The sequence below is a fragment of the Pimephales promelas genome, chromosome 12 (genome assembly GCF_988280905.1).
Source record: "Pimephales promelas chromosome 12, fPimPro1.hap1.1, whole genome shotgun sequence".
NCBI classification, from domain to species: Eukaryota; Metazoa; Chordata; class Actinopteri; order Cypriniformes; family Leuciscidae; genus Pimephales; species Pimephales promelas.
The window spans coordinates 10,542,152-10,561,900 of NC_142780.1; the positions used below are offsets into that span (position 1 = coordinate 10,542,152).

General features: G+C 41.4%; 1 protein-coding gene across 1 annotated transcript in view; it reads left to right on the forward strand.

Annotated features, from left to right (window-relative positions):
• The window catches only part of LOC120495089 (uncharacterized), a 38,338-nt gene that overhangs the window by 3,506 nt on the left and 15,083 nt on the right, over window positions 1-19,749 (forward strand). Inside the window, exons 3-4 of the mRNA XM_039694494.2 lie at window positions 11,051-11,126; window positions 11,442-11,520. Coding sequence (XP_039550428.1) covers window positions 11,051-11,126; window positions 11,442-11,520 — 155 coding nt within the window. The remainder of the gene's footprint in view (window positions 1-11,050; window positions 11,127-11,441; window positions 11,521-19,749) is intronic.

Consider the following 19,749-nt stretch of genomic DNA (forward strand, 5'->3'; position numbering starts at 1 on the left):
ATTAGCCGTATATCGATCAAGATTAAATCCGATGAGACCGAACGTATTTCATTTGAGTCGATTTTCATGAAATTTCATCGAATTTTACTATTTCCATAAGGCATTTTTCATTCGATATCACTTAATTCGGATAAAAACGTGTCGATGGAAACATGGCTTGTAAAAATGATGGACGACGCCCCTTTACTGTCTCTTCCATTGGTGAAAAGTGAAGCTGCCAAAGTCCTAATATGGCTGAAAAGAACCTCATTCTGCACAGTACAGTCACCCACACTCTCGCAGAAACGGTTAGTACAAAGTTTACTGTGTGAAATAAACAGTTATGGACATCTAGAAATTAAAGTTGAAGCTTCAAATTGTGCACTTTTATGTCAACACTATCAATGGCGAAATTAATCGGCAGCAGTCAGGTGGTACAAGTAAGAGCTCTATGAGTAGTTTACGTTCATTATTATTGTAGTCCTTTAAGATATGAGGTAATTTAACGTCATCTCAGAGATGACGTTAAATTACCTCATGTCTCAAAGCACTACAGGTCATGTGTTTTGAAGGAGGTGTGGCTAGGGCTGGGCGATAAAACGATAACGATAATTATCGCAATATAATTTTTCTCGATAAAACGATATCAAGAGGTCGATAAATGTTTGATAATGTTTATGCGCCAAAAGCGGAACGAAAGTCATTTGAACCGCGAGCCACACGGAGCATTAATCCGCTCGGCTCAAAGTCCAAACGGCAGCGCACTGAGCGCAGCGTGAGCTCACGCAGACTCGCACTCTGATCATTTGATCGTCCAGTGAGAAGCGCTTGAGTTCAGTGAAGAACACAAATGTCAGTTAAACCAGGCAGATAAAACACCGCTGACAAAAAGGAGTAACACTGTGTGCAACGATACAGTCAGAATCTGAATTGATACTGAATCCATTTAGTCTAGCATGGATTTACTGTAAGGTTAGCCTAGTATTAACTGCACCATGAAATGTGTGATATACATATTGAATTGTATTATTAATGTAGACATTGTATTAAATGAGTAATGGAATATAAGTACAGTATTTAATAATGTATTTAACTGTTTTTTTTTTTCAAACAAATACCACAGAAACCATAAAGTTCCATTTTGCTATGATAGTAAGGTGCTAGGTTATAGGCTATGCCTGGTTTTATCTGCGGTTATCATGATCTAAATGCTTGATAGTGGATGACCAATGGTTCATTTTAATAAAACTCAAACAGCCAGAAGACTCAGAATATTACATTTTACCAAATACAAATTTGGACGTTACATTTAAAAAAAAAAAAAAAACCCAGATGTGACTTATCCCTTTCGTAGTCACTCCGAGTTACGTCGGATGACGGAGAATGGGGGTATCGCATAGAAAGCCAATCCTCTTTGAGTATTAAAAAACGAGCCAATGGCATGAAAATGCCTTGGGTCTGCGGAATTTGCACAGCGTATCTCCGCCCCACCTGGTGGGTATAAAAGGAGGAAGCAAACGCAACCGCAGTATGTTTTCGCTTCGGAGCCAAGAGAACTTCTTCACTCCACAAGCCACACAATCTGAGTTTACTACGGTCACTCACCTCTTCGAGACGAGCGAACTCTCTGGTGTTGGTGTGACGGCGGTACCCAGCGAGTTTCACATTGCCTGCGATCTGAGCAGAGGTCTGCCGTGTGTGTGTCTCTCCCTGGTCGCTTCAACATCCGCAGAGTTTTCTCCTCTCACTGAAAGAGTGTGTACTGAAAGAGTGTGCACGTGGCACGTCTTTTTAAAGACGCGTCTTTTTGAAGACGATCTGCCCGTGTATTCCTGAGTGCGGTGTTCTGATAGAATCAGCTGATGGGCGCGAGCGCTGTTTGACGTGTTTGGGCTTTGATCACGCTCAGACAGCGCTTGTGGGTGTGTCACGTTCTCTCAGTGGGAACGTGATCATTGTTCAGACTCAATGAGCTCAGTAGAGTGAGAGTCCCCTCATCCACAACCTGAACTATTTTCTCCACGTGAGATAATACTTTGGCTGGTGGCCAGGGTGACCAAAAAGACGTCAGGTCTGGAACTAAACCGACGAAATTCTCCGGTCCATACCCCGTCTTTCACGTTGCAACCCACGTGGTCCAGAGTGAGTGGGCGGTGCCCGTCCGCGGGCCTGCATTCTCATTCAGTCCCCCAGCTGATGAAATCATGTTTATCGCCGCATCACAAGGTGAGCTGGAGTCCTCTGGAGATGGCTCGTCTGTGCTGCTGTCCTCGGATGTGCTAGCATAGCGAGTTTGATTCAGGGTTCACAGCTATGCTTCCCAGGCTGCCACGAGTTTATGTTTATTATTTTGATCCCCATTAGCTGCTACATTAAGCAGCAGCTATTCTTCCTGGGGTCACAACATTTTAACAAAAACTTAACATCAAAGCTCTACAACAACAAAGACAGATACAGAAGTGCACACAACATCATAAATCATCAAACTCACACACACACACACACACACACTAAACATAACATAACAAACATAACATCAGAATACAAGCTCTTAAATATGCAAAATATTACCACTCTCTGGGTACAACACAAAATATGAAAATCACATTTCAATTATTATAGCTCATTGTCCAGTCATTATTAATTATAAAAATTACACTTACTCCAAAGTAAATAAATACAGTCTCAATCTTTTGGAAAAACTAACATTGTGACTCTCTGAAACCAAAAATAATGGGAGCGAGTTCCATGCCACCACTGCTCTGTAACACCATGTCCTTTGAAGTTGATTAGTTCGACAGACAGGTAACAAGAAACGCCCTTCACTTGATTGACGATTGGAATAAATATGAACGTCACTGAAGAAGGTCAATCTACCATAAATAATTTCAGGTGCTTTAGAAATAATTATATTTTTTAAGAATTTAATAAGAGAATAATTAATTCTACTTCTTACATGAAGCCATGCTAACTGATTATGCATATCTCTTACACTTGTTCTAAAAGAACAATTTAGAACAAGCCGACATGCTTTATTTTGTGCAATCTGTAATCTGTTTAAATTATTCTCTGTAGTTGAAGCCCAAATAATGGAACAATAGTCTAGATGACACAAAACTATTGATTCCACTAAAGTTTTCCGTATACGAAACGGTATACATTTTCTACAATGACGAACTGTGGCCATACTCCTGCCCATTTTATTCAATATTAATTTTATATGAGCGTTCCAGGTCAACCTGCTGTCCACAATCACACCGAGCAATTTGGCCTCCGCCACTTGTTCAATTATCAAACCACCAACTGACAAATTCAAAACGGGGGAATCTTTTAAAAGATGATTAGATCCCAACATCATACATTTACTCTTCCCAACATTAATCTTCAATTTATTTACTCTCTTCCACTTTTCAATTAATTGTAATTCATTATTTAATACAGTATTAAGTCTGGTAGAGTCATAATCAGACAAAAAAATAGTTAAGTCATCTGCATACAGAGAAATAGTGGCACGCTTCAAAATAAAAGACAAATCATTAATAAAAATAGAAAACAACAGTGGTCCAAGGCAACTCCCTTGAGGCACTCCACAACGTGTATCCGGTTTGTGTGGAAAATTCTGCCATATCTCGAGCACTTAAGGCTGATGATTGGTGTTTGGGGGTGGCGAACCCAAATCCTTTCTTCCCGGATGTGCATGAAGAGGCCGTGAGATCGTGGAAGTCCACTTATCTCGTAGAGGCCACAGTCTAGGGTGCACTGGGGTTCCCCCCTGTGGAGTGTTCTGTGGCAACACTTATGTGTCCCCACGGTGCCTCCACCTGGCGTGGCAGCCCTAGGCACCCCTCCAATGCCTGTAGGTTCTTGTCTACTCCAGTGGCAGGGACCTATAGAGCTGCGGGGCAGGCTGCCATCTCACTGTATGTTATTGTCATTCTCATGCAGGGACGTGCACAGGAATTTTGAGGGGCAGTTGCTCTGACCTGAAAAAAAGGGCACCGCCCCTCACGGGCTATATGAAGGAATATATTCAGTTGAATTTGTCCCCTTCCAAATTGCCTTATCTGGCCGTGTTTATTGTCCAAACGCAATGCCTCATCTTATGGTCTTATAATTATTTATAAAGATTGCAAAATGTCAGAGATTAGACAAATGAGCAAAAGAGTTCATCATATTGTTGTTTATTGTTTTTTAAATTATTCTTTATTTATTTATTTATTTATTTATTTGAAAAGAAATAATCTGGATTGAATGGAAAAAACTCGAAAAAATAAAAAACGCTTAGATTTCGGGAAAAAATACAATTCTTTTTTGCCAATCCTTACCTCCCCCTGGGGCCCTAAGCAAAATTCTAAGGGGCCCTCTACCTGATCTGTGATGCCGTGAGCCATGTAAACCATTTGCCATTGCCACTCAATACCGCCCAATACAATCCTCCCTCCTTTAAACAAAACAGTCAAACAATAAGTACAACAGTATAGAACAGAATGAGGTTCAAACAAACAATATTTACTGAATAAAGCATTTTTATAGAATGTTAAGATAACAAGTGAATATTAACGTAAACATAAACAAGAAGAAAATAATAAATTACAACCCTGAACTTTGGCTTTTGGGATTAACTTTGGTTCTCTCTACAACCAGGGTATTTTCGGAATCAGTAGCCTATGATTTTTATTTAATTTTTTTTAATGCATGTTGAAGCAAATCTTGATTTATTGGACGTCTGTGGCTCGGTGATCCCACTGGATCGGTTCTGGGAGCTTGGTTAGAGCTCCCCGGCCTGTCCCGCTGGGTCGCCCGAACGATCAGACTCAGCTATGCGACTCAGTTCGCACGATCTCCTCCCCGTTCCGGGGAGTTCGCTTACGGTGGTCGGTGGCTATGATCATCCCATTGCGCCCCAATCATGAGAGTGGAGATTGCCGCCCTGCTGGCGAAGGGTGCAATCGAGACTGTCCCTCCAGCCGAGATGAGGTCTGGGTTTACAAGCCTTACTTCATTGTCCCCAAGAAGACCGGTGGGTTACGACCGATCCTAGATCTTCGAATTTTGAACCGTGCTCTGCCGGTCAAAATGCTCACGGCCAAATGCATTTTCGAGTGCGTTCGGCCTCAGGATTGGTTTGCAGCGATGGACCTGGAAGACCTGTACTTTCATTTCTTCATCTTACCTCGACACAGACCGTTTCTTCGGTTGCGTTCGAGGGAGAGGCATATCACTACACGGTTCTCCCATTCGGCGAAGATTGTCGAGGCAGCCCTTGTTTCCCTTCGCGAACACGAGGTTCGCATCCTGAACTACCTCGGCGATTGGCTTATCCTAGCACACTCTTGAGAGCAGGTTTGCGAACACAGAGAACTTGTGCTACAGCACCTAGGCCGTCTGGGCCTTCGGGTCCATCGGGAGAAGAGAAAACTTTGGCCCGTGCAGAGGATCTCTTTTCTCGGAATGGAGATAGACTCGGTTGCCATGTCCGCGCGGCTCACGAGCGAGCGCGCGCACTCACTGCTGTCTTGTTTTCGACAGTTCGAGGGCAAGAGCGTGGTCCATCTGAAACTCTTTCAGAGGCTCCTGGGGCATATGGCATCCGCAGCTGCGGCGACGCCGCTCGGACTGCTTCATATGAGACCGCTTCAGCTGTGGCTTCATGATTGAGTCCCGAGGTGGGCATGGCATCGCGGTATGCTCATAGTTCCAGTAACTCTGACCTGCCGTCAGACCTTCCTGTGGACGAATCTCAGCTTCTTAAGGGCCGCAGCCCCTCTTCAGCGAGTTTCCAGGCATGTTGTTGTCTCCACAGATGCATCTGCCACGGGTTGGGCAGCCATGTGCAATGGTCATGCGGCAGCAGGGTCCTGGACAGGGCCCCAGCGCCTCATGCACATCAATTGCCTCGAGTTGTTGGCAGTACGCCTGGCCCTGCACCGCTTTCCAGCACTGCTCAGGGGTCAACACGTACTTGTCCGTTCAGACAATACCGCAACAGTAGCGTACATCAACCGCCAGGGTGGTCTACGCTCACGTCGGATGTCGCAACTCGCACGCCACCTCCTATTATGGAGTCAGAAGCACCTGAGGTCCCTTCGTGCTATTTACATTCCAGGAGAGCGGAACCTGGCAGCCAACGAGCTGTCACGGATCCGGACTGTCTCCGGCGAATGGCGACTCCATCCCCGGTCGGTCAAGCTGATTTGGGACCAGTTCGGGGAGACACAGATAGATCTGTTTGCTGCCCCCGACTCATCCCATTGCGCCCTGTATTATTCTCTGACCGAGGGCACCCTCGGCACAAATGCATTGGCGCACAGCTGGCCACGGGGTCTACGCAAATATGCGTTTCCCCCAGTGAGCCTTCTTGCATGGACTCTGTGCAAGATCAAGTGGAACCTCTTGAAGTGGAACCTCATCGTTGACTGGTGCTCTTCTCGCCGAGAAGACCCCCGGAGATGCTCGGTCAGTGTCGTGCTTTCCTTCCTGCAAGAAGGGTTGGAGCGAAGGCTGTCTCCCTCCACCCTTAAAGTTTATGTGGCTGCAATTGCCGCATTCCATGAAGCAGTCGAAGGTAAGTCATTGGGGAAACACAACCTGATCATCAGGCATCTGAGGGGAGCAAGGAGACTAAATCCTCCTCGCCCTCCTCTCGTACCCTCTTGGGACCTCTCAGTGGTTTTAAATGCCCTGCAGAGGCCTCCCTTCGAGCCTCTGCAATCAGTGGAGATTAAGTTCCTGTCGATGAAGACAGCGCTCTTGGTTGCACTGGTCTCCATCAAGAGGGTAGGGACCTGCACGAATTCTCCGTTGACGAAGTGTGCCTGGAGTTCGGGCCGGCTTACTCTCACGTGATCCTGAGACCCCGGCCTGGATATGTGCCCAAGGTTCCTACCACTCCCTTCCCGGACCAGGTGGTGAACCTGCAAGCGCTGCCCCTGGAGGAGGCAGACCCAGCCTTGGTACTGCTCTGTCCAGTACGTGCACTCCGTGCTGACGTAGACAGAACGCGGTGTTTCAGGACCTCAGACCAGCTCTTTGTCTGTTATGGTGGAAGCCAGTAGGGAAGGGCTCACTCAAAGCAGCGGCTGTCTCACTGGTTAGTGGACACCATTTCTTTGGCGTACCAGCAGCAAGGTCGACCGTGCCCCCTAGGTGTGATGGCCCACTCCACTCGGAGTGTGGCTTCCTCTTGGGCTCTATCGCATGGCGCCTCGCTATCAGACATCTGCAAAGCTGCAGGCTGGTTGACACCGAATATATTTGCAATATTCTATAATCTTCGAGTGGAGCCTGTGTCCTCTTGTGTACTCGCTTCCACCAGTACTGGACCCGCTCAGATGTCTTCGTTTGCTCGCCATTCCACTCCTCGGACTGGATAAGTGCGATATTTCCTCAGCTGAGTCTTCCATTGAAGCCCTGAGTCCTCCAGCACTGCTGATGCTGGCGCCAGTGTCTTTGCTCTGGACGTCGGCTAGGTGCCTCCGTGTGTATGGTTCCCTCCGGTAACTGTCACATGTGTATTCTCCACTGTAAGCCTCTATGAGCATGTGTCTTCCCTCGGCAAGCCATCGTGCCACTCCTGGAGTTAAGTTTCAAAGCCACCCCTAGGTTGGTGTTTCCAGTGTTCCCCCATATGTATTCCCCTTGGGCCATATTTGTATTCTTAAGTCCTCCCTGCGGGTAGGCGAACTGTGGCATATTCCCTTATATGCTCCCCAGTGTACCTTGGTATTCCTGTGTTGAAGTAGGACTCCTTGTCCGTAAGTAAGTTGACAGGAGTTCAGACTTTCGCAGGGCACTGGAAGACAGCTGTGAAGATGGCGTGATGGCACTGACCCCCATTCTCCGTCATCCGACTTAACTCGGAGTGACTACGAAAGGGAACGTCTCGGTTACGGATGTAACCCTCGTTCCCTGAGTAGGGAACGGAGACGTTACGTCTCCCTGCCACTTTCGCTGTACCACTGGGTAGGTTTGCCGTAGTGAGGAAAATTTCCCACCGGTTAATCGACGTGTGACAACAACGGTAATTTCGGTTTCACCGTGGAGGGGGGGTTAAATAGCTTTTAAATGCGTGCGCGTTATACTTTCACTTTCGAAATAAGCGTCAATTGGCAATTCAGCGTCAATTGCTTGAATGGGCAAAAAAAACCAACTCGCTGATAATAAAACTTTTATTTATAGACAGGACTTTTATTAGCATAACGAACGAATAAAATATAGACAGAACTTTTATTATCATAACGAACGCATAAAAATAACCTCATGCATTGGCTGAAAAAAGTTAAAATCGGCAAACTGTGGGCCCAAACAAATAAGAACCATAAAACGTTTATTAACGAATAAGAAAATAAAATAGGCCTAAATAAATTACACAAAGTTTAAATAAGGTAAAACCCATTAAAAAGAGATGAATATAAAATAAAAACTTCAAAAAGGACCTTAGCCTACATAAATGACATACTTTCACTTTCGAAAAATAAGCGTCAATTGCAATTCAGCGTCAATTGCTGGAATGGACAAAAAAAAACAACTCGCTGACAATAAACTTTTATTTATAGACAGAACTTTTATTAGCATAACAAACGAATAAAATATAGACAGAACTTTTATTAGCATAATGAACGAATAAAAACAACCCCATGCATAGGCTGAAAAAAGTGAAAATCGGCAAACTGTGGGCCCAAACAAAGAAGAACCATAAAACGTTTATTAACGAATAAGAAAACAAAATAGGCCTAAATAAATTACACAAAGTTTAAATAAGATAAAACCAAATAAAAAGAGACGAATATAAAATAAAAACTTCAAAAAGGACCTTAGCCTACATAAATGACAGCAGTCAAAAAAAAGTAAAACACTATAAATTGGCATTTATTAACATCGCTTCCAGTCTAGAGTCAAAGAACATGACAGTTGAGACAAAGACCAACTTCATGACAAAGACAGTTTTGTCAGAGTCTACATGTTCTTTGCCAGAAAACCGAGCATGTTGACCATCTCTGGCTTAAGATGAGATCTTTTGGGGGTGACTATGTTCTCCATCGTGCTGAACACCCTCTCGGATGCACAGCTTGTTGCACACACGCAAAGATGGCTCTTGGCATGCACTGCGCAGTTTATTTTTAATTATAATGTATGCTCTCTTCTGAACTAAATAATTTAAAATGATTATTTTTAATTAATTCAAATATTATATATAATTCTAACTATTTTAGCAAAAACGAATACTTTAAAAAAAAGTCAAGACATCGCGGTGTCACGGTGGGAAAGTGATGTCACCGGTGATGGGCTTAAAACCGGTAACACCATCAACACCGTCTATCGCGGCAAGCCTACCGCTGGGTAGACGCCTGAGTTCAGTCTCGGCTCCTCAGCGAAGACATACTGCGGTTGCGTCTGCTTCCTCCTTTTATACCCACCAGGTGGGGTGGAGATACGCTATGCAAATTCTGCAGACCCAAGGCATTTTCGTGCCATTGGCTCGTTTTTTAATACTCGAAGAGGATTGCTTTCTATGCGAAACCCCCATTCTCCGTCATCCGACGTAACGTCTCCGTTCCCTACTCAGGGAACGAGGGTTACATCCGTAACCGAGAAGTTTTTGTTAATGAACATAAATTTAACATTAGCTTAGTATTAACTTGAGTTAGGATGCAGATTTACTGTCAACTCACTGTCAAATATGCATTTCGAGACAAAACATGTAATTTGAATATTGCAGCCTGCACTGCAAACTGCTGAAGAAATATTTTTCTATTCAGATATTTATTTGAAGGAAAAATGAAATGTTTGAATGTTCTACCTCATATTTGTGAAATGTTCTCGTGTTTGGCAAGTGTTTGTCATGATATGTTCTGACAATAAAGAGTAGTTTAAAACCAGAATTATTGCTCTGGTTTATACAACTTTCACTTAGGAGTAAAAATATGCCTTTAAACTTGAAAGAATTAAAGATTTGACATTTATCGTGATAATTATCGATATCGACTGATATAAAAAAAAATTATCGTGATAATTTTTTTGGGCCATATCGCCCAGCCATAGGTGTGGCTTTGGAGAAGCTCTGAAATGAGGGTGGTTATCTCATGTTTTCAAAGCTAGCTTACTATTGTTTAACCTTTCCAAAATTGCCTACCCTACCTTTAACAGTTTACTTATACCAGCGTTTTGTTGTGCATTGTGTTGGCACAGTGATTATCACAAAGTTACCTGAATTTTGATTCTGCAAACAATGTTTTGAGCTGAAAACTCACAGTTATGTAGTCAAGTAACTGTATTGAATGAACTTAAGATGAGCATGCTTCACACGACATGTTCCTACTTTTATTCCTTTCCATTTATTAATTTAGCAGGTGCTTATAGCTTATATCTGCTTGGCAAACAGACAATGTCCTGAGAACAGATGGTTCTTATCTCTACAAGACACACATGGCCAGCGATTTTTAAAACATTTGTTTTTGCACAGATGTTCATTGCCAGGTGAGTTGGTGGTGGTCCTTCACTCTTTTCCAGGACACATCAGGATGCATTAGTGTTTTCACCTGAACCTTTTGACCCCATTTACATCTGAATTTAGTGCTGTCTACTAATGCTGGGATTGCCTGAAACAGAAATTAAATTCAGATGCAAACAGGATTTTAGAGAGAGGGCCCTTTCACACTTACCTTGTTTGGTCCGAATCAAAATTAAAGGTGTGAACCTACCCCGGACCACAGTCCGGACTAAACAGATGAAATTTGGTCAGACGAAAAGAGGTTGTCTCAGTCCGGATCAGACTGAACAAAGGTTTGGTTCTTTTCTTCTGTGTTAGTGTTTCTGTATGGTTCGGACTTTCAGACCTTTTACAGGAAGTTCCGGTGGTTCCCGCATAGCCGAAAAACAGGACGCAAGTATGTCAACGTAATGTTCTTTAGTGCTCGCTCGCATAATTGCAGTGTAAAACCAAACCAAAACTTTCCGAAAGTATAAAATGTATCAAAACGTGAACTTTGGTTCAGACCTTGTTGTGGACTTTCAGGTGTGAAAACGCCCTTAGTTTGGATATCACATAATGGTGGCTTTCTCTCCTCCTCAGTGTTTTGAGCTCCAGGGTTTTGTTCGGCCTTTGCTGGAGCTTCTAAATGGACTGAAGAAAGGAAGATTTGACAAAGGTGAGATAAAAGCACACTGTCTCTGTGTCCAGTCTTAAACATCTCTTTATTTGAAGTTATACCATTGTAATGGCCCTGTAATAATCTGTGTAGTTTAGAGTGTATCAGCCTTTTTTATGTGTGTTGTAATTTATCTGCATCTGTTCTCGTTTTCTGACTCTTCTGCCGTCCACTGCTTTTTTAAACTTAAAACCAAAAGTCAATTTACTTTCTGTTTTCAGATTTTGCACATTTCATTACATAAACCTGTGCAGGAAGTGATTTAATCTGACACTTTCTGATTTCATCAACATGTTTACTGCTTGTGATTGGCAGGTCTGAGCAGTTTTCAGCAGAGTGTTGCAATGGACAGAATTCAGAGGATTGTGGGAGTGCTGCAGAAACCACATATTGGGTGAGAGAGTTAGTTGAATTGAATTGAATTGAGTTATGTATAATCTCACCTTTTTGTTTGCAAGTATTCATGACATTATTAGAGACTCCATTTTCTGAGCAAAGTCTTGTTATGTGTAGACAACAGGACATACTAAGGACATTGACTAAACTTCTTGACCAAATCTGCAGGAGGTGCTATAAAAAGCCATACTAACTACAGAAATAAAATAAACAATAATGGAAAACAGCAGACAGAAATTAAGAAGTAATTTAATTTGTAAATAGACATCTGTGGAAATATTTGCAGGTTAACTACTTCCTTTTTATAAGAGTTTAATATAGTTCAGCAATGACACATTGATAAAAAGTGACAGTGAAGACTTAAAGGTTCTATATGTAACTTTTTTTTATAAAATGAATCCTTTTTTTATTGCCTGTGTTTGAAGGAGTTGTAATCACACATTGCAATGATCCACTTTTCAGGTTTTGCTATTACCTCTGAAAGCCAATATTCATATTTATAAGTGAGGTCTCCGGGTCGGATTTCCTGCGAAATCCATCAGATGTGATGTGCATGCGCGCCCCCGAGCCTCTCTATAGTATCCAGTCAACCATGTCTCTATCCAGTCTCTATACAATCAACCATGCGAACAACGGCACTTCATGGAGTCTGATAACAGCCCAAAACGTCCTGCCTCCAGCACAACACAGACTCCAACACAAACTCCACATAAATATAAAAAACAAAAAAGTTTTATCTGCCCAAGCTCGTCAGGCAAAACGTGAATCTGATCGACTCCGGACGAAAACGCGGATCAACATAGTAAACTCTAGTGAAATAGCAAGGTAAACTACATGAAACATGACATGAATACAAAAGAATGTTCCAGGATTCCAACAAAAAGTCGGTGCTTTAGGATGTAACTTATTTTATTTACTAGATCTACTAACTAACAACACTCATCCCACTACTATCATATTGTTTATAATACACATTTCCAGACATGTTCAGTACAGTAATGTTACTTCCTAGCCTAGAAATCTAGATGCACCCTAGCGGCAGCAAAAATTATTTTGCAGCAAAGTGTGGTCTAGCAACTCTCCATAGACGTTTGAGCTGGAAAACCCCAACTCTGGTAGGGCCAATCACATCGTGTATAGAGTCGGAGGGCGGGCTTAACATAATGATGCTCGGACATATCCGTTTCGAAGTTGTTCATCCTCGGATGCGGCTGGCACCGCACGCGCTGTTACAAAAAAGTTGTGGCGAAATGATCAACTTGTCATATTTGCCACGCTCGTGCTGTCAAGTCAAGTATAAAGGCTTTACTCCGTGTCAGCGCGCGCTCTGATAGGTATAGGTGCACGGACCTCTCCCGAATCATCTCCACCACCCCGAAGCACCACTACTCCGGCTCTGTTTCCCTCGTAAGCTGATATTAGTATTTAAACATTCTCTATGATAATATTTTTAATGACACACAGTCTCTCTCATAAACACACAAACACACACATACTGTCTCTTTCTCTCACACACATATGTTGGCTAGTTATAAACTCTCTAGACTTTTAATGATTAGTGTTTTATTTTTAAAGTTTGTGGGTAGTGTAAAAAAAAATCCCTTATTTTGGGGATGGATTCCGGGAAATCTCCCTTATTTTCAATGTTCAATGTTGACAGCTGGACTGGATACGGTAAAAGTTTATCAACTTGCTCCGCTGAGTACGTCACCGTCTTTGTTGCTCTGATTGGCTTTAGCGCTATCCAATTGCGTGCAGAGAGAATTTGAAAGAGAACCGTTTATCCTGCCCCTCGGATTGAGCCCTGTCAATGAAGAGTTTCCAGACCTAACATCTTGATGTAGGTCTGGCATGCCAGGCTAGTTACTTCCTATATCTTACTGATACACTGAAACTGTTCAGCTTAGTTCACTAACCGTTTTCGTTATCATATTATACATTCACCTGTGTTGACATTGCTGATTGTGAAAGATACATGAAAATAGTTAGTGAAATGGCTTATAACATCACATGTCGGCTAAATTCAGTTTATTGTAACATTATCATGGTACGAGCACAGAGCATTAGTTCAACGTCAAGCTGATAAAAGTAGGCTATTATTGTACCTGCAGTGGGAGTTTACATTAGTTTCCAGCATGTTGTGTGAGGATTTCGCCGTCGCGTTGAAAGTCTCCGTGTGGTCGGTAGTGACTGCTCGCTCTTGAGATCTTGCACGCACACGCACACGAGCACAAGCGCTCTTGTTGCATTTTGAAACATCACCGCAAGAGGCCACTAAAAATCGCATACAGCACCTTTAAACATTGTTACCAAAACATCTATTTAAAATAAATTTAGTTCTTTTAGTGACTTCCTTGTCACTAAGGAATCATAAAAAAAATTATCAGTTTCCATAAAAATATAAAAAAAAATGTTTTCAACATACATAATACATTCTTGAGAACCAAATCAGAATATTAGAATGATTTCTGAAAGATATGTGACACTGAAGACTGAAGTATGGCTGCTGAAAATTCAACTTTCACAGGAATAAATTACATTTAACAAACAGTTATTTTAAATTGTTAGAATATTTCACATGATGATTTTATTGTAGTGTAGTTTTTTTTTTTTTTTTTTTTTTAAATTCTTTATTTATATTCAGCAAGAAATAATTACAGAATAAAAGTGATGATGAAGAACTTTACATTTGCTGTTGTTTTTTTAGAACATTACATATATATACTTTGAACAAATAGGGAGAGATAAAGTTGTGCATTACAAAGTATACAAATTATATATTTAACCACTTTGTGGGAGCCATGATAGAGGAGGATAGATAAGAAGACAGGACAATAAAGCATCGGATCATTAAATCAACACCTCTACGAAGTCTGGTCTTAAGGGCTTTACAAATTTAACCCATTTAGCCCACCAACTAACAAATATACTTTTCTTAAGACGAATGGAAAAGGTAATTGATTCCATTACATATATCTTGTTAACAATGTCTATCCATTCTGAGACTGTGGGAGGTCCGGGAAGCAGCCAACGCCTTGTAAATGCTTTTTTGCAGGCAGATATAAGAACAGCATATAAATACTTATCAGCAGTTCTGAGCAAGAACTCACAATTCCCCAAAAACAGAGAGGAAAACTGAAATGGTACTTTATTGTTGAATATAGTAGTTAAGATCTTGTGAAACTCTGCCCAAAACGGTTTGATTTTTTGGCAATCCCAAAAAACATGCCAGTGATCAGCCTCCCGAGCGCCGCACAGCCTCCAGCATTTAGCACCACCTGGATCAAAATGTGCTTTTTGCTTTGGTGTTATAAAAAAACGAATAAGACATTTCCAGTTAAACTCACGCCATATATGTGAGTTTGTACATTTCCATTGAAGCTCGCATATTTTTAACCACTCATCTGTAGATATTGATACATTGCTTTCCTTTTCCCATCTTTCTTTTATGTAGTCTGTGGAATGGGTATTTTTCACCAAGAGACCTTTATAAAACTTAGAAATAACCCCTTTAACAGTAGCATTTTTATATGCACTCAATATTGTTTTTAATATAGGGTCATTAAGGTCTGTTTTAGGTTTAATATTATATTCAAAGTGATTGCGTACTTGCAGGTATCGGAAAAAATCTGAATTTTCAAGATGGTACTCCTTTTTCAAATCCTCAAAATCCCTTAATTTTCCATTTTCTGTGAGTGAATAAAAAGTTGTTATACCTTTGAGAATCCATGATTTAAAACGGTTATCCATCAAATTTGGCCTGAACCCAGGGTCAAAAGCACACCATTGAATTATCTGTATTTTATCATTTAACTGATACTCTCCTTTTACTTTGTTCCAAATTTTTAATTGGGTTTTGATCCACGGATTTTGCGTATCCTTTATAAGCCTATCTAGGTTCGTACAAGCCAATAAAGCGTGAATCGGGGGGTCCATCATGATTGAAAGTTCAATATCTTTCCACCTGGCATGAAAATTTGGGGAACATAGGTTAATGAAGGGTTTAATTTGGGCCGCGTAGTAATATCCTTTAAAATAAGGTAACCCCATTCCCCCCTCCTCCTTCAAGAGCTGCAATGTTTTAAATTTAACCCTAGGTTTCTTCCCTTGCCAAACAAACCGGGAAATGATTTAATCTATTTCTGAAAATTCTTTTAAAGAGATTTCTACAGGAAGGGCTTGGAATAAAAAAAGATATCGTGGAAGAATATTCATTTTCACACAATCAATTCTATGACTCAGACTAAGAAAGGAAACAGAATTCCACCTTTTGATATCTTCTCTAATTTTTATCCGGAGGGGGCCATAGTTTATCTCTGCAAGCCGTGAAACATTACTTGGTAAATGTATACCTAAATATTTCAATGAACTATTATCCCAGCTTAGCTGGAATTTGTCAGTAAGACAAGTTGGAGGGGAGTAATTAAAAGCCAACAATTGAGTCTTTTGTAAATTCAGTTTATAACCAGAATAATTACCAAATTTCTGTAAGAGATTCATTAAATTTGGAAATGTATTAGAAGGGTCACTTAAATATATCAAAATATCGTCTGCATATAAGGCTACCTTATGATCTTCCCCTTTTATATTAACTCCCCTGATACTTTCTGTCTGTCTCAGCCATTGTGCAAGGGGTTCGATATATAGAGCGAAGAGTAAAGGGGAAATGGGACACCCTTGTCGCGAACCCCGATGTAATGTAATAGTGTTTGAAAGATTACCATTAATTTTTATTTGAGCAGAAGGTTTGTCATAAAGAGTCCGTATGACATTAGAAAAATTTGGGTGAAAGCCAAATCGTTCCAGAACTTTGTATAGGAAAGCCCAACTGACTGAATCAAAGGCTTTTTCCGCATCGAGGCTTACCAAAAGGGCTGTTAAATTATTCTGTTCTATGTGGTCCATGATATGCAATGAGCGTTTAATATTGTCCTGCGTCTGTCTTTGTAAAATTTAGCCAGCTTGATCAGCATGTACAAGCTGAGGTAGTATTTTTTCTAATCTTTTAGCGAAAATGGCCGTAAATAACTTATAGTCAGCATTTAGCACCGAAATGGGTCTGTATGATCCACAGTCTGAAAGATCCTTTCCCTCTTTAGGAATAATAGAGATGACTGCTTCCCTCCAGGAGGGCGGCATCTTTGAATCTTTAAGAACAGTATTGCAGGCTCTAAGAAGGCTAGGTAACAGCTCAGTTCGAAATGCTTTATACCAATCTGAAGGAAAGCCGTCTGGGCCTGGCGACTTATTTGTCTTCAGCCTGGAGATGGCTCCACTTAGTTCAGTTTCAGTTATGGCTGCGGTCATAATTGTATTATGTTCTTCTGAGACACTTGGTAAGTTAAGAGATTTAAGAAAGGCTTCAGTTTGTTGTTCATTCTCCAACTGTGGTTGTGAGTACAGAGTCGTGTAGTATTTCTCAAAAGAATTTTGTAGCTCTTCTTGTTTATACTGTAGAATATTGGAAGCAGGATGCTTTATTTTGTATATGGTGTTATCTGCTCTTTGTTTTTGTAACCTCCTTGCAAGAATTTTAGCTGATCTAGGTCCGGCTTCATAGTATTTTTGTTTAGCAAAAATCATATTTTTTTCTATTTCTTGGGTATATAATAGGTCAATTTCATTTCTGATTTTCTTAATTTTGGTTAGCAAATTAGAGGTTGGTGCCCTCTTATGTTGCTCTTCAAGGTTTTTTAATTCTTTGCTAAGATCTGTGATCCTTAATTGTTTTTTCTTCTTATTGTGAGCACACCAAGATATTACTTTCCCGCGAATAACTGCTTTTAAGGCATCCCACACTATTACCGCATCAACCTCTCCATTATCATTTTCATCCAGAAACTGTTTTATTTCCTTTCTAATCTGAGCCACAAACTGTGGATTATTTAAAGCACTCGTGTTCAATCTCCACAATGTTTTACGTGGATTATCACTGATTTGGACCCCACAAGAAACAGATGCATGGTCAGATAGATCAGTAGTGCCAATATTACAGTAACTTATTTTGGAGCGATCTCTCTTAAAAACAAAAAAGTAATCTATTCTAGAGTATGTGTTATGGGGGAATGAATAAAAAGTATAGTCACGTCTAAGTGGATTGAAGTCTCTCCAAAGGTCTAGTATGCCCAATTCCACCATGAGATTGTTAACTTTCTTGTGTAATGATGTAGTTGGTACCTTTTTAGATGTATCTAGTTCTGGGTTAAGGCGAAGGTTCCAGTCACCCCCGCAAATTACAATTCCTTTTGCTTTCACCATTAAATCAAGCATGTTTCTATACAAACCAAAACTGCTTCCAGGAGGAACATAAACATTACAAATTGTAATTATTGCATTATTTATCTTTCCAGTAATCATTATATACCTCCCTTCCTTATCAGAAATCTCTGATATGTACTCAAAGGGTAATCTTTGTGAGATTAATATTATTACCCCTCTTCTACGACCAGATCTGTAGGATGAATAATATGCCCTTGTGTATCCCATTCTTCTCATTTTTTCATGTTCAATTGCTGATAAATGTGTCTCTTGTAAGAGAACAATCTGAGCCTTTTCCCGCTTCATTTTTGATAGAATTTTACTTCTCTTAACAGGATTTGAAATGCCCTTCACATTAAGTGATACTATCTTAACGTCCTGTATATTCATCAAAATTTTCTTATCCAATAAACCCGAACGAAGCCTCCTCCATGCGCCATGTCTGGGTTTTAAAGCTTATGCACCAACAAAATCTCTCCCAAAGAACATGTATTAAACAAAAACGAACAAAAAAAACAATGTCAACATTATGATGATGTAGCCAAAATAAAACTGGTGTTTCCAAGGTAGGGGCTCGTGTCAAGAGAGCCCTGCAAGGCCTTGAATGGTCTAGGTCCCAATAGGGAGACGTCCCACCTCGTCGCTGAGACGGGGCCCTATATATTGTCCTCACACTAGCAAGAATTTGTGTTGCAAAAAACATAAGCATACTCAAAATGTAGTTGTCCCGACCCTTAATCGTATTAACCAAAAAAAAAGAAAAAAAAAAAGAAGAAGAAGTAGGAACCCTTCAATTGGATTAACCGAGTAACCAACCTTAGCCCTTATTATAATCTGTAAAATTAAATGAGAAAGGACAAGTCACTCATACCTCTAGCAAAAATTAACCAACTTTGAGAGGTGACCTGGAAGTATCAGTCCTCACTCGTAGATAATCTTCTGAATCCCTGGAGCTTTTCCTTGATTCGTGCATGATGACTTTTCCGTGTATTTTCCCCTGATGAACCGAGCTCTTGGTCGCTGCTCTGCGCGTGTCGTCGTCTTCTCACCGTCTGCCACGAAGACAAGAGTTGAATATCCTCATGATCCGGGTCTGCTGCGGGTGGTACGGCGGTGACAGGAAACCCGCGAGCTGCCATATCTCTCGTCGCTTCTGATGCGTCCTGGTAGAGACGGGTGCCATCAACATAAAACACCCGCATCTTTGCTGGATATGGGGTCTGAAACCTGATGCGTTCATTCTTCAGTATTTTTTTGGCTTCCGCGTACTCGTTGCGCTTTTTAAGCACTTCAACTGGAAAGTCGTGATCCACAAAGAAGCGCGTTTCATCACAGTATACTTCTTTTTTCTGCCAAGCTTTCCGGAGAATTTCCTCTTTTATACGGTAACTCCCAAACTTTACCACGATAGAGCGGGGCTTCCCCTGCGCGCTGTCCGGTTTTTGGGTCAGCGCACGATGTGCTCGTTCAATACTCAGATCCCGATCGTCAGGGAGGTCTAGCGCTTTTTTGAACAGATTGTCCAGGAAAGGAACCATTTCGGCCCCTTCCTTATCTTCGGGTATCCCGTAGATCCGCAGATTTTCCCTGCGTGCACGACCCTCCTGATCTATCAGCCTAGCTTCAAGCTTGGCTTGACGTTGGGATAGCCTCTTAATTATCATCGATGCGGCTTGTAGTACCGTTTCTGTTTCCTCTATTCTTCCCTCCGCTTCATCCAGTCTGTCGTTAACACCTTTTATTTCTTGTTTGATGTCCGCCAGCTGCACGTTATTATCTTTTCTAAATTCTCGTAATTCGTCCAGGATACGTTGCAAGCTGGGCTCAGGTGCGTCGCCGCCGTCCTGAGGGCTTAGCTCCAGGGGGTAGCCTCGGTCACCACCAGGACTCGATTGAGTGGTCTCGTCCACAACCTGATTTGCGGTTTTCCTACTTCTAGTAGAAACCCCCCTTTCCATCTTGAAAAAAA